The sequence below is a fragment of the Suricata suricatta genome, chromosome 17, assembly GCF_006229205.1.
Source record: "Suricata suricatta isolate VVHF042 chromosome 17, meerkat_22Aug2017_6uvM2_HiC, whole genome shotgun sequence".
Classification (NCBI taxonomy): domain Eukaryota; kingdom Metazoa; phylum Chordata; class Mammalia; order Carnivora; family Herpestidae; genus Suricata; species Suricata suricatta.
In genome coordinates, this window is record NC_043716.1 from 28475801 (window position 1) to 28491234 (window position 15434).

General features: G+C 40.1%; 1 protein-coding gene across 1 annotated transcript in view; it reads right to left on the minus strand.

Annotated features, from left to right (window-relative positions):
• ANKFN1 (ankyrin repeat and fibronectin type III domain containing 1) overlaps window positions 1-15434 on the minus strand; it is a 148392-nt gene that overhangs the window by 57752 nt on the left and 75206 nt on the right. Inside the window, exons 6-8 of the mRNA XM_029929194.1 lie at window positions 12612-12709; window positions 10199-10289; window positions 4718-4825 (exon numbers count right to left, since the gene is read on the minus strand). Coding sequence (XP_029785054.1) covers window positions 4718-4825; window positions 10199-10289; window positions 12612-12709 — 297 coding nt within the window. The remainder of the gene's footprint in view (window positions 1-4717; window positions 4826-10198; window positions 10290-12611; window positions 12710-15434) is intronic.

Genomic DNA, 15434 nt, shown 5'->3' on the forward strand with positions numbered 1-15434 from the left:
TCTATGTCTCCCTCCCTCTCTGCCCCTCCCCCCCCACATGCTCTGTCTCTCTTTCTCTCAAAAATAAATAAACATAAAAAAAAAAAAGAATTCTATCCTTAAATGAGTGGTAAGTAGAACAAATGCATTTTTAGACACCGAGAGTATCCAAAACTTACTTCCCAAGAATCGTCTCAGGAGATGACTAAAGGAAGGGCTCCACTGAAATGAAGGGCTAACTAAGAAGAATTTAAGACACGGGATACAAAAAGATGCAATCCAGAATTGGAGGGTAGCCAGAAGAGTCCTCAGTGTGGTGGGGAAAGGAGACCCCAGGGTGCCAGCTGGGCACTGAACACAGGCAGCCAGCACCGGTCTAGATTGGAGCAGGTCAGAGGACTCCAGGAGAGGTTTCTTTAAGAAGACGTAGTTGAAACAGTACTAATATATTTGATTGTATTGAGAGAAAATTGATACAGCTGGAGAAGAGCTTGGGGATTAATTAGTTATGACCACATAGAAAAACAAGCAAACATACAATGAAAGATGATTGTTAACTACAGGGAAAAGAAAAAGTTACCCAGGAAAGGAAAACAATCATAGAATTAAGTGATCATTATAATGTGAGCAATAAATATTGATCTTACTCAAATTACAATACAAATAGGAGGATGGCGGGTAGGGGGATGAATGTGTATGTAAGGGGGGGAAGGAAGAAAAGATCATCTTTTCTTAGATAATGCCTCAAATTAAATCAAGAATCAGCAATATAAATGTTAGAGATACGAAGAAAATATCAAAAGAACTGGCTAAAAGAATTAAGTCATTGGGAAATAAAAAATGGAGAATGAGAGGAATTGCTTTTTTTTAAACAATAAAGCTCTTAAGTGCTTTATTTATTTAAAGTTATTCATTCTTTAAACAATGGCTGACAAGTATATATAATTCTTACCTGCATTTACAGGTGAGTAAAAATGAGGTCTAGAGAGGTTAGGTAACTTGTTCAAAGTCACACAGTTAGTAAATGTCTAGTCTGCACTTGAACCCCGCTAATCTATGATCTTACCTGCTTATGCTAAGATAACTTTTACATTATAGTCATACATAATATAAATTAAAATGAAGGTTAGACTGAAAAAACAAAACAAAACTGAGAATTACTCCTATTAGTTGGCAAAGGGGCCCATACAAATGTTAACTATTCCAGGTCTCCTCCACTTTGGGCACATGAAAGTATTTCACTTTTTGGAATCCTTGTGGTTGGGTGTGGCTATGTGGCTAGTTCTGGCTGATGAGTTTTGAGTGTAAGTGACATACACAGTGTCCTGTCCATATGAGACATTCAAGTGTTTCTTTTCTTTCTCCTATGGTACACAGTACCATAGTACATTTCTAGAGAAAGGATGATGACAGCACAGAAAGACAGCCCTCAGCTGACCAGTGGGAGACATATAGCTCGTGGGAGAAATAAATATTTTGGGGGCGTCATTTGGTTATTGCAACATGTTTATTGCTCATCTTGAATGATTCAAGGTCTATACTGATACACTGAGTCACTGATCAGTGGCTTTTACTCTGGCTTCTGGCTCTGCATAGCTGAGGACTCTGGAACAATGTTCAGTTTATTGGACTCCAAATACAGTAGTTCTTTGGCTTTTAAGTGCTTGGGACATAGGGAGTTTATTTTATTCATACTGATATGTCTAGCACCTGACACATAGTAGGCAGTGTTTGGATTAATGTTTGCCAGTTGAAAAATTGTGTAACTGAAATTCACTCCCACAGGGTACTGCTCTTATGAACACAACTGGCTTCTTTATAGCTCATTCTATCAGGGCATGACCCGTGTGAATAGTAAAGACTGCTCAACATCTCCACTGAATTTGCATCCCAGTCCTGAACATGCAGGTTATCTGTGGCGACTTCTTTAGCCAAAATACAGAAATCCGTGTGGGTTTTAGTATCTCCCATGTGGGGCTTTGGTAGGAGAAGGATTGTTTTATTATTACTTCTGCATTTGGAATATGCTGTGTATTTTTGGAGTACTCCAGGCTCATTACAATCGAGTCAGTAAATACACATTGGTTCTAGGACTTATCAATAAAGTGCAGAGATGAAGAGAGGCTCCATTCTTCATCTGTAAGAGCAATGGAAGGAAAATAAGCTACAGTTTGCAATGTGCCTGTACTATGCCAGATGAATTTAATACATTATTTAACTTAATCTTCATAAAAATCCTGAAAGATAAATACTGTTATCCTGATTTTTCTGATGGGGAAGCTATGGCTCAGAGAGATCAGATGCTTTTCTCAGGGATACACAGCTAGTAATTAATATAAGTGGGATTTGAACGAATTATTTTTCCTAACTGTAAATCTGACATACACTCAATTGCCTAGATCTCAATGTAGTTGAGTATTTTATTGTTTATGGAGAGAGAGCGTGAGCGCGAGTGTGAGCGAGCGAGCAAGCATGAACAGGGGAGGGGCAGAGAGAGAGGGAGACAGAAAATCCCAGAGAGGCTCCCTACTGTCAGCACAGCCCAACATCAGGCTTGATCATGACCTGAGGCGAAATCCAGAGTTGTATGCTTCACTGACTAAGCCACCCAGGCGCCCTGTAGTTGAGTATTTTAAGTAACAGTTTTGTAGTTTTCTGTAATACCTAATTATCCTTGGTTTATCCTTTTAGACTTAATGTTAAATTATCTTAAAATCATTCCTTTTTGTGTGTGTGTGAAGCCATTTCCTTTATCTTAACATATTGTAGGTCAGTATTTCCCAAAGTCCGTGTCTTGGAACACTACCTCTGTGAAAAAAAGTTATACAATGACTTTGCAAATAAGTTTGGAAAATACTTGGTTAACCAAATTCAAAGTGTCTCTTTATTAGAGTCTTTACTATTATAATATTGATTTTACATTTCCAGGAAAAGGATATATAATGCGATATTTTCCAAACTTACTGACAAGAGACTGTTTTTCAGCTGAACATCTTGTAGGATCACTGTTCTTTGGAATACTTTGGGTACTGTTTAAGTGCCCAGTGTACATTTCAATTGAAAAAATATTTTTCCTTTTGGGGAGGTTCTACTTATGCCTTATTTAAATTTTTCTGGACATTGTCTGAATATTTACATCCCTGTGGGAGAAGAGCATATATATGCTGAATATTAAATGGGAACTACTGAAATAATTGGGCTGTCTAGATAATTTGTTTCTACTATTACTACTATCGTAATCCATTAGTAATGGGGAGAGCATCTAAATCCTCAGATAATATAAAAAACTATCCATCCTTATGAGTAGTTTTAGCTATCTCCCTCTGGCAAAGACTAAACACAAAATGGCTTATGAATTGCAAACGATCATCTATCCAGTTGCTTTATTACCTCTATCTGCCATACAAGAACCAATGGGCAGGGGAATGATGGGGAGGCAGAAGGGAGAAAGGTGCCTAAATGATGCCTGGCCTGGTTAAATGGGCTCTGAGAACTGAGTATACTTTGGTCAGTGTGGGATCTGTAAGGCCATGGTCTGGGTAAAGTTTTCCTTCAGATCTGGGAATAAAACCCATTTGAGTTTCCTTCTCAAACATGCATATTTACATTTTCTAATGAACCACTCATTAACAGAATATTATTTTCTCACAAACACTTTTCCTCATTTCTGGCTAAAGCCAACATTTCTGAAGAGCTCTGTTGTAACCCAGTAATTGGGACTAACTTTTTGCTAATGCTGAGTATGATTCTGTGTACCTAGTCCAAACTCAGTTGTATCTCTTAGTTTCAACCATGGATTTCTTACCTAGCTGGCTCAGCAGTGCCCTGAATCTGGAGAGTGCAATGCAGTTGGGATCTGATGGGTGAAGGAGCATGGAAAACAAAAACTTTATGGAGGCTTTAATTCTCTAAATAGAACTAAGTGCCTGCTCCACGAATCATTACACAGATCAGAAACCTGACCCTGTCCCATTTGAATAACCCAAGTAGGAGAAAAGTTTTAAAAGTTTCTGAGAGATTTTCTGGGTATAGTTGGCTAGGTCTGGAGATGTGTGCTCTACTTTCTCCCAAACAGTAGTACAGGGGAAGATTAAAATTCAGGGTGAGATCAACAGCAGTGCCCATCAGCGGGGGACAAAAATGAGGTGTGGCAGGAAGACTGCATTTAGAGACAGAAAACCTAGGTCAGAATCTTGATGCTGTCTTTTCCTGGCAGGGTGACCGTGTTCAGGTCACTTAGCCTAAGTGGTAATTGCCAGCATGAGGATGAAAAAGAGATAGTGGATGTGAAATCACAGTGTAAACTTTATTACAAATATACACAAAGGTTTCTTGTTGCTGTTAAAATTGACTAGACTTCCTCAGGGATGCTCACAGAGTTTTCCTGGGGACTGAGAGCTTTGAGGGTGAATATCTCAAAGACCCAGCACACTGAGGAGTTTTGTGAAGGACAATCCAAAGGGAAGGGAACTAATGGCAGCTGCTGTTTTTCTTGTGCTGTTTTTTTAAACTGTTTGCATGGAGAGAGGGTGAGACAGAAAGGAAGGGAATGAAGGAGAGGGAAGTCACTTTGGAAGGGTTAAAGCAAGATAGTGCTGTAAAGTGATTCCAGATGTACAAATATTAATATCTCTCTCTCCCTGATGAATGAGAAGGTATGACCCAGTTAGGAAACTGCTAAAATTACCGGCGCCACCGAGACCTCAGTCGATGGCCCAGCGCAGATTTTTATCCTTACCCCGGCAACTATAATGTTGATGAAGGGCTCGGACCTGCTGCAGCAGACCTTCCAAAACTTCGCTCTGTCCCTTGTGTCTGGGCTCTCTGTCGTCATAGTCTTTCCAGTCTATTGAACAAAAGAAACAAACAGAATGAAATTTTAAAGCAAGGAGGCCTCTCCCTGGAGGCGCTGCCCCAGGATCTGGGTTCTGCTCACACTCCCCCAGACTCTGGAGAAGCACCCGGTACCCGCACAGCTGGCAGCCAGTGCCAAGGGTTTGCAGCCGCCATTGTTCAGGGCCCTGTGCAAAACAGTAATTGTGGTTGGGATGTGTGTGTGTGTGTGTGTGTGTGTGTGTGTGTGTTGGGCAGTTTTAGGGCAAGAGAAAATGGTAACTGAAAGGCAAAAGAAAACAGGGAATCTGGGAGTCCAATTTCTCCTCCCCAGCTCCTTACCCTCCTTTTCAGCATCCCGGGTCCTAATCAGTTTCCTTGCCACCTCTCCACTCAGTACCCCAAATGGCAACTGGATTTCCAGAGTAGGAAAGAAAGGGGTGGGAATGTGCAGACTAGATGAAATCCACAGTCCCAATGCTTTTATTGTAGGTTTCACACTTTTGGCCAGATTGACATTTCTTTCCAAGGAAAGAGCCCACGTTAGATGCCAAGAAATGGAAATCTACATTTTGCTCTAATGAATGTCTGCTTTGGTTAGCTGGCACAGCAGCCTGTACTACTCTGGGCCACCAACCACCCTGTCTGCTCCGTCTCTAAATATGCCGTATTAGCTTACATGGCACATTTAAATCGCAGTGCCCACTGAGATTTTTCTCCCCCTTCTATTTTCATTCCTTTTGGCTGTAATGATATCAAGGGTAATAACCCATATGGGATTAATGTCAAGATTGTAATTCTGCTGTCTCCAAACCTGGATTTTTTTTCAGCAGGTCTGTCATTTCGTAGTCCATCCTTTCTTTCTATCCACCCCCACCCGGTGTTACTTTCTGAACCTTTTAAAAGCAACAACTTAAAGCACTTCTTGGTTGACATACTTTCTCTAAGAATGCTAGTCATTCTTTTCTAGAAAGTCCAGTTAGTCCATAAGTGTATGGGAGGCTTAAATTCTAATCGAATGAGTTTCAAGTTCTCTCTCCCCAGATTTATTTTAAAATATGGAGCCTGCCTTGTTCAGAAAGTTAAGCAGATATCCTGATGGTAAAAGTCAGGTAAGAACATTATCCAGTGGCCCACCCACGGCCTAGTAGTACGGCAAACTTCGACAGGCTCTGGAGTCAGATAAGCCTGGGTGTGACCCCTGGCTCAGTGTCTGAAAGGCACAGTTCTCACATGGACAAGGCCTCTACTCTGTAATGTGAAGAATGAACATAGCTTCCACCTTGCAGGATTTTTTGTGAGGATTAAATGAGAGGTTTATTAGGTATCCAGTACAATGCCTGTTACATGGCATTATGTAAATCATAACTAAGCATAACTTAGAAAGGAGGGAATTCATTGGTGAAGAGTTAACTCCCTGTGTAGTGAGTATGGAAACATAATTTCTTACCCTATCAGATGCTTCCCTATGAAGAAGGAGACCTCATACATTTTTTAACTTTTCCTGCTTCCTGCCCTTCCCCATGCATCCTTCTCCATTTTACCTCTCAGAAGACAGAGGCCCGGAGAGAACCATTCCAATTCCATGTTACTTAGCTTGTCGGGGGGCATAGCCAGGACCATAATGTAGTTACATGGCCCTCCATATATTGCTCATTTTCTTATGCTGTGGACATGTTTTCTTTTGTTTTGTTCTGTTTTGTTTTGTTTCTTTTGGGAAGGAGGATCAGAGCTTGGTTGGAGTGTGTGTGGTGTGGCTTAGTTGTGGTCAGCTCTGGAGACAGGGAATTGGCATAGGTGCCTTCCATAGACTCTGTTCCTCGTGGGCAGAAACCGTGACTTAATTTCTCTTTGCCTCAGGTTTCTTCTCTGTAAAGTGAGTTTTTGAATGTTTTTTAAAGGTTGTTTGAAGTTTAGAAAAAACAATATATGTAAAACACCATTATGGGCACATCAGGGACACTCATTAAACGGTGATGAGGCATTGTGAATAGAAGGATGGTGTTCAGGTAGAGTGATGCTTTTACTGGTAAATTTGGAAATGTTTGAGGAGTTGAAATCCAAGTGATCCTCAGTGTTATCTGTAGTGTCCCTGGTATCTGGGCACAGTGATATTAGATGTTGCTCTCATGGCTCCTAAAGGCCATTATGCATTTGTTTCCTCCGTTGAATAAATGCATCCGTAGTGCTCATGGTAAGATGAGTAATGTTTGCTTGGGTAAGACGCCTGGGTGGGTGGGTTCTCATGTAGTCCTGCACATAGTAATACATTCTAATGAGTGGTAATACTGCCATCAACGCAAGGGGAGATGACATGGAGCTGGCTCTTTCTGCTGAGCCTTGTTACATCAGAGGCGGGCTCAGGCTGATGACTTTATGATACATTCGAAAATTGCTAATGCTAAATTGCAGCCCAAGTGAGCACTGGACATGATGCCAAGGTTTTTGGAAAGAATGAGTTTTCCTCATAGATGTTTGGAAGGTTTTGATGACTACATAAAATAGGAGACTTTAGGGATGAGGGAGAAAATTGAAAATATATTAAGAAATCAGGAACCTGACAGGAATAAACTTAGTGTGGTAGGAAAAGAGCAGATTGTGCCACATAATACAGTTCACTGTTCTGGTAATGAGACACTTGAATTGCAACACAATGCAGAGCTTACATTCGCTGGCGATATCAGGGCTTTCCTGATCGTAACTCAGACAAGCCTGTCTGGGTCCTTTTCTCTTATTATGTACCATACCATATAATATAAGTCTATAAAAACACATTAAGGCCTTTTGTAAAAATATAAAAAAAAGTTTTATAGCTTACTGGAACATATTACCAAATTTCCAATTACTCTGTCATGTTAGAATACATGGTCCTCTAGTAAATATCTGAATCCTGATATATGTTGCATCACAATGTCATACTCTGTTTATAAATAGAACCAGAGTGTTATATTCTTTTTCAAGTGATATGGCATGCCTGTAGCAACTATAGCAACATGTTTGGATTTTAGTTCTTTGCCAGATACCCCTACTAGTCAAGTGGGCCATTTTAGAAAGTGTTGCCATTTGCCATGTTAATTACCAAGTAATAAGTGACTCTTCCTGGTCCTGGACAACTGTTCTAGTCACTCTGGAGACAGCCCTGAAGGGCTTTGCGGGAGAGTGTCTGCATAGAACTTGAAGTTTACAGAACTGGAACATCTGATGCAGTTAAGTAAATGCATCCCTCTGCAGATCAGAATTTGCATTTCGAGTGGGTTTTCCCCTGTGCCGCCTTCAGGCCAACTGATACTATCATTTTCTCCCCTTTTCTCTTCCTTCGATCCCTTCATCTACAATAATAAATATATTCTTTTTTTCCTCTAGAATGAGATTTGTTCCCTTATCTTAATCTTGCAGTATTCCCAGTGTTGTTTCCAGAGTCTTCAGTGAGAAAGATGTCCAAATAAGACTGGGATAATTAAATCATTGAGTGCCTGTAGGACGCAGGGAGGAGCCTTAGAGATCTCTGGTGTCAGTGGTACAAGGCCCTGTATGACCTGGTGTTGCTCCAGACCTGACAGTTAAGAATGGTTGGCTGACTGGCTCTTAGTCTGCTTGTCTGCCTGATGATGGGGCACTGGTTCCTACAGCACAGGAGACATGTTATGGGTTCAGTCAGTTCAGGCCTGATCCTGGCTCAGCCACAAATAAGAGTTGTGACCTTGGGCAAGGCGGCGGCCTCTCTGAATCCCAATTTCCTTATTAATAGAAGAGGAGAACAGCATAGTAGTTGAGAAAAGGGCCACCAGGTTTGGACCCGACTTCAGTGCTTGCTAATTTTGTGATGTTGGGCTCTATGTATGCCTGTGCCTCTATGTTAATAGTTTTCTCACCAGTAAAATGAGACGACTAGTAAATACCATCTCAATAGGTCTGTTATGAAGATTAAATGAGTGGATCCCTGTAAAGCTCTTAGATTAATGCCCAGCATATAATGAGTCAGATGACTTTTGGCTCTGATGTTCAGAGTGATGCAGAAGATGATGATGATGGTGCTTATCCACAAGATGGGAACATTGGTAAAGGCCTGAGATGAGGGTTCAGTGAGACACTGATGAAAACCCATAACATGCCACCTGATTTGTGGTTGGTCCTAGGTAAAGGGTTGTTAAAACGTGAAAAGCACATAAAACACATAAAAAAGAAAACTAAAGAGCCCATAGTCTTATACCCCAAATATCTACTGCCAAATGTTGATAGTTACATGCTGACATGCCTTCCTAATAATAATCAAAGTCACAGCTTAAATATGTGATAAAAATTTGCATTATGTTTTTATGTAAAACTAATAAAGTAAGAGTTTCTTCCACATAATGAAGTTTTTTAAACACCATTTTTAGTGGTTGCATTTGGTTCTATAATATGGATATGTAAATATCATACTTAACTATTGAATTGATACTGGATATTTGTATTGGATATTTGTTCTCCCTACCACACATGATATTTCACTATATCAACATGTTGCTATATTGCACATATTTGTTCATAATTATTTGTCTGCATTTGTTTTCTTAGGTTAGATTCCAAGATATATAATTATGGGGTAAAAAGAAATGAATGTTTTTATTATGTCAAATTGTGTCCCACAAAGGATGTAGCAGTCTGTACTCTCATAAGAAGCATATGATACCATTTTGAGCTATCACATTCATGGAAATTTTTTTTTTTTTTAATGAAAACATAGTTCGGAGCAATAGGCTCATTATGCAGAAAAATCTATCATGTGGTGTATCTAGAGATGCTTCTGGTTAATAGAGAGTTCAAATATACCAGACATAAATTATTAATCCTCAAATAACTAGAAGTGGCTTTTGTAGGGGGTTTTCAGCCCCACTACAAATATTATATATTTGTAGCAGAGAGTAGCAAAGAGCCTGTTAGTAAGAAAGCTTTTGCTTCTGACACTGTCAGAAGAGTATCTCATTCTCTTATCAATTGTATGTGGGTGAGGGGTGAGGAGGAGAGGAGAGCTAGAATGGGCCAGCCACTCCTGCTGTTATCATTCCCCACATCCCCATGAAGGCCTTGGGAAAGGTTGGATTGGACTCCTACAGACTCGGAGAGGTTAAGGAACTTTTGGAGGCCATGCAGCTAATAAAATGTATCACGAGCATTGAATTAGGTCTTGCCAGTTCCAAATTCCCTCTCCTTTCATTCCTCTGAGTTGCCTCCCAGGGGACCGTTTCTGTAGAGGAATCCTTCACCATGTGGCCCAGGGGCTACTCTGAGGAGGTCTTGTTAATCCCCAGCAGTGGGGAGAGGGAAAGGCAGTGGTATCTGGAGGATGGATGGAGGGAGAGTTGGAGCCTGTTGCCAGGCTTGAGAGTTCACAGCCACCACCTACTGGAAGGCGAGGCACATGCCGGAGTCGTGGTCTGAGCAGGTCCCCATCCCTTCATGTTATAAGCCGAGACTTGAACAAAATACTGTTGGCCCTGAAAAGTGTCAAAATAGAGAGAATGATGCATTAGGAATTTTACTGAATCATTAGGGAGTCCTGTGTCTTATAAATTCCTTGATCCCTTGGGAAGTCCACTAGCCATTCTTCAGTTTCCTAGCTTTTATTGACTATTATATTTATTTACGTGTAATGATAAGCATCTTGGGGTGCCCTTCATTTCTCTGAGCTTTTTTCCCTCCCCCCCAAATTATACACTAATTATTAAGAGTCATACACTTCAATTGTACAAGTTTTACCAAAAACAGCAATTCCTCACCTCTTTCTTCTTATTTTCCCTTCCCCAGAGGCAGTCGCCATCATTTTTATTAGCTAATTAACTTGCTTTTAAAATTAACAAGTTACAATGCACATCTTTTCACATTAGTACATCAGAGATGTGGTTCATTCACTTAGTGGCTGCATAGTACTTCACTGTGGGCAAATACTGTCATTTCTTTAACCAGTCCCCCCCCAGTGAACATTAAGATTGTTTCCACATTTTATGCCATAATAAATAATGCTGCACCTCTTTGATTTTACTTCAATTTAAAACCCATTATGAAAACAATGGTTTATATTCTTTAATGTCTTATGACACTAAAAATTTAGGAGTTGTTTTCGTTTACTTGTAAACTTCAGATGTCTTGTATAGTTGTTCATTTTTCTTTTGAGTTTTTTTTTTTCTTTTTTTACCCAGTGGACCCAAAGAGGCATTGTTAAAGCCAGCATTTGATAAAACATTGCTTGCAAAAATTGTAAAATAATGTTTGAAGTAAAAAAAAAGAAAAAAACCCAGAATCCCCAAATCAAAAAACAAACCACATCTTTGTTGAGCCTTTGCTAGAAATTTTAATAATGTTGGCCTTAGCATATTATAAAGCTAATTTTTTTATCATTAAAAATAGGTCTCTATGTACTTCAAGGTTATGGAGATTCTGCAGAAGTGTAAATCTGCTTCTAGGCTTTTTATGTGATTAGGATAGTGTCTGAATTGCTCTCATTGGACGACCAAGTGGAAAAACGTAATCCCTATAAAAATTAGTTCAAATATTAGAGAAACTCTCTGTGGAGAGTTTTCCATTTTTATCACAATATCACTTTTTCTTTAAGCAAAGGAAATTCCCTAGGGTCTCTCCTGGCCCTTTTCCATCATGTGAGCCATAGGGTTGGGAATCAGACTTCTGCCGATAGCATCTCTGGGGGCCACCCACTCAGGGGTTTGTTTGTTCTGGTAATCCACAGTTTTGGCCCCTGGTGTAGACGTGTGATTAGGACTAAAAGTCAAGATTCTGTGGTGGTGACCCAACCACCAAGAATTCTGTTAGAATAGCTGGTTCAAACTCGAAGAGATGCAAGCTAATGCAGCTTTTTAATGCTGGGCTTCAGGAGCACACTTTACACATAGCTGGATTAGAGACTGATCTTTTTGAAAAACAACAAAACTGGGAAAATTCTTCCCCTACCTCTTGCATAGAAAGGTCCTAAGATATTAAGGATACTGATTGGAGCAGGAAAACAAACAAACAAACAAACAACCAAAACCAGATTTGATTTAAGTATATTTTAAAAACTTTTTTACTAAAAAAGATTTTGATGATTCAATTTTGCTGCATTTTAATTATTTGAGGAGGTACAGGGGTTGTTTCAGTATGAACTGATTTGCTAGGTGTTTTTATTTTTTCCATTTCATATGCTCCTATGGTTTATAGTTGTATAAACAATTACTGTTTGAGTTTAGATTGGTTAAACAAATAAGCTCAGCTTGTTCCAGTTTTTCATTCACAGTTTAAATTGGTTCAGGTTACTGAGAAATGTAGCGCCACCATATATAGTTTCTTTTCTGTGAAAGCAGATTTAGATTTTTTTTTTTAATCAAGGGAAAAGGATTTCTCTCAGGAAATTGTATGACTCCAATAGATGACTGATCTCAACCGAGGCTATGGGGGTGAGGGTGAGAGGAGGCTGCTATTTTTACCATCAGACAGGGAGTCAAAATTGGATCTCTCCGAGCCTTTGATCCCCCCTGAAGATTAGACTGTGATCCAGAAAGCAGCAGCTTTCAAGACTTGCATGAGGCCAGTCTTTTTCTGATCTCTGTAGAACATGGCAGCTTACAAAGTGGTTCATGCTGTCTGCCCAGTCCTTTGTGGAGTTCAGATTATGGATACCAGACATATCACACTTAACGAGTGGCAGTTGTTGCCAGAGGGCTGGGTGTTGGCTGTTGCTTCCAGAGTAGGCCTTTGCTACCCAAATCCCAGCACAAACGTCAGGGGCAGGGGAATGGGAAGCCTAAGGGGAGGATTTGGCCTTTTACCGTTGTCAGTCCTGTGATTGTGCATCTCAGGGTCTGCAAGTTTTCTATGATGATCTCTCCAGCCAAAGGACAAAAGTCTTTAGACATGCTCCACTCCACTGGAAGGAGAGAAAGAAAGAGACAGAATGAAATTCACTCATATGTCAAGAAACATCTCAGACACTCTAGCTAAAGTCCCTCTCAGAAATGGTAAGTTCACTCTCTTGTCCCGTTCTTTGCACCTCTAACAGTTTGCCTCCGGATAACAAGTCAGTTTCCAAGTTCTCAATTGTTTTTTTAAAACGAGAGAGGAAAGTAATTAACCATTCAACAGTGATTAATACACCTTTAAGTATGCATATGTGTATGTATCTGTGTACACATGTATATGCTCAGGCACATTATACATAACAGTTCACTGTAGAGAGAAGGTAAGTTATTGATTGCATGTAAGAAGTGAAGGGCATTGCCTTTTGTTCACTGCTCACATCTGATTTGGGCTTCACCAGTCATCTGAAAGTGCTATTTCAAGGTCCCAGGGATGTTCTCATCCCAAATAAAGAAGGCTCCTTTCATTTCTTTCTGAGTCACTTGACACCTTCTTCTGCAAGCATTCTCTTCCTCTAGCATCTCATATACTGCTCCCCAGGCTCTGCTTTTCCTCCCTGGTCCCGTCTTCCAGGCTTTTTCATTGGCTTCTCTTCAGCCTCAGGATTTGGGGTTTGTGGCTGAACTCTTCAGTGCTCCCCTCAACCTGACATCCCCAGAGTGGGTGTTCATTCACCGTCAAACCTAACACCCAAATTCTAACCCCCCATTTTATCACAAGACCATGTTCTTTCATAGCATTTTCCCACTGGTTGAAAAAACCATGGTCAGGAAAGATAAATTGTGCCTCATCAGTAAAAAGTATCTTGAGTGACAGATTACCCATGGCAGGATTTAAGGCTATCCTGAATGAAGCAGGAGCTTAAGTCACAGGGAGGAGAAGGCCCGTATGTTTTAAACCTCATGATGACAAGCTATAGGTTTTAAGATTTAAATTACATTCTTTATAACACTTAAGTCCTTCAAAATTAAGCTGACCTATTCCTAAAGCCTGCTGCTTCTTGAGTCACACAATCCCTCTGCTTTAGGGCTGTAGCCCCGTACCCTCAGCTCTGTCTCTGTGTGTTCCTAGGAATCTAGCTTGTTCTCCTCGCTCTCTAGAAATTCCTTTCCTGAAGTTCCTAGTGCTTTAGTTATCTGCAACAGCCTCTTTCTGGGCAGTCCTGTCACTCTGGCTTCCCCTACCTTTTGCAGCCTTCTTTCCCTCAGTTTTGGTTGCACCCTTTCTTCCTACCTCCTGACTCCTCTTTTTGGGCTCTCCTTGGTTCCTCTTCTCCTTCTTCCTTTGCTGTGATGTTCCTTGGAGGCTTGGCTTTGGCTCTTTTCTCACTCCACTTACTTGTCCCAAGCAGTGACCCTTTTCACTGTTACGGCTCCAGTGATGGCTCTCGAAACTGTAACTCTGGGTCCAGCGTCTCTCAGGACTAACTTCCTCTGGCGGATCTCCACATGAGTGCCCTCTAGGACTTCTCTTTGCCAAAATGAGTGTCTCCTCTGGTTTTCTCAGTTTTATCTCATGGCATTGTCACATACCTAATCACCCAACCCAAAGTCTCAGAGCATCCTTGCCTTATTTTTTTCCCCAATTCCTCACAATCAGTTAATTACTAAACCCAGTAGATTCTGCTTTAAAATGTTTCCTGTAAGTTTCCCTCTCCCCTGCACACTGAAATTATTCTAGAACATAATCCTGCATATCAGCTCTGCAATTGATTTTTTTTTTCAAGAAGGTATACCCCTGATTAACTGATCAACTCTCTTAATTGATTTTTCTGTTCATACTCTTATATACAATTCTCTAACAACAGCCTGAATTATAGTTTAAATATGCAGATCTCATTATTTTATTTCCCACTTAGAATCTTTTTACAGTGTCCAGTTGCTTTCAAAATAAAATGAAACGTTAACAAGGCATTCAAGGACCTTCATCATCTGGTCCCAGCCTTACTCTCCTGTCTCCTGACACTTCCTGTCACGTCTCACAGCAAAGTCCTTGCTCCATAAGCCTCTGTTACCTGATTATTCTGTGTACTTTTCTGCCTCTGTGTCTTGTGCTCATCTTCCAACCACTGCTTGGCGAAACTCTACTAATCCTTTAAGACCTAGCAAAGTTTGGGACCATGTCTAACTCTTGATTTTGGCTCAGGTCATGCATGATCTCATGGTTTGTGGGTTTGAACCCCACATGAGGCTCAGTGCTCAGCACTGACCCCACAGTCTGCTTAGGATTCTCTCTCTCTCTCTCTCTCAAAATAAATAAACTTAAAAAATATTTAGCAAAGTTAACTCTAAATTCCTCAGGAATAATCCATTAAATACACCTGTTCTGGGTTCCCAAAACCCTTTATGCATATAAAAACAAGATTTCCTACACACATATTATGCTTAACTGTATGTGTCTCTTTTTCTTGTTAGATTGTGATAGGTTTGAGGAATAGGAGTAATATCTTTCCCTATTTCCTCTTTAGTACATGGATTTGTGTTTTTTGGTGGATAGAAGGTGCTTCCTAAATATTTTACAAATCAAATATATACACATACACAGAGTGGAGTGGTCTTTTTCCAACATGGGATATTTTTCTTCCTGTGAATTTTTTCCTTTTTTCCTTCAGTTCTTTGCCCATTGAAACTCTTAGGTATGTTGTAAATGTAATTAGAATCAAATGATTAAGATTAGATGTTAAATCTCAAATCAGGCCTATACTTCCTTACAAATAGATATTCTAGATGATATAA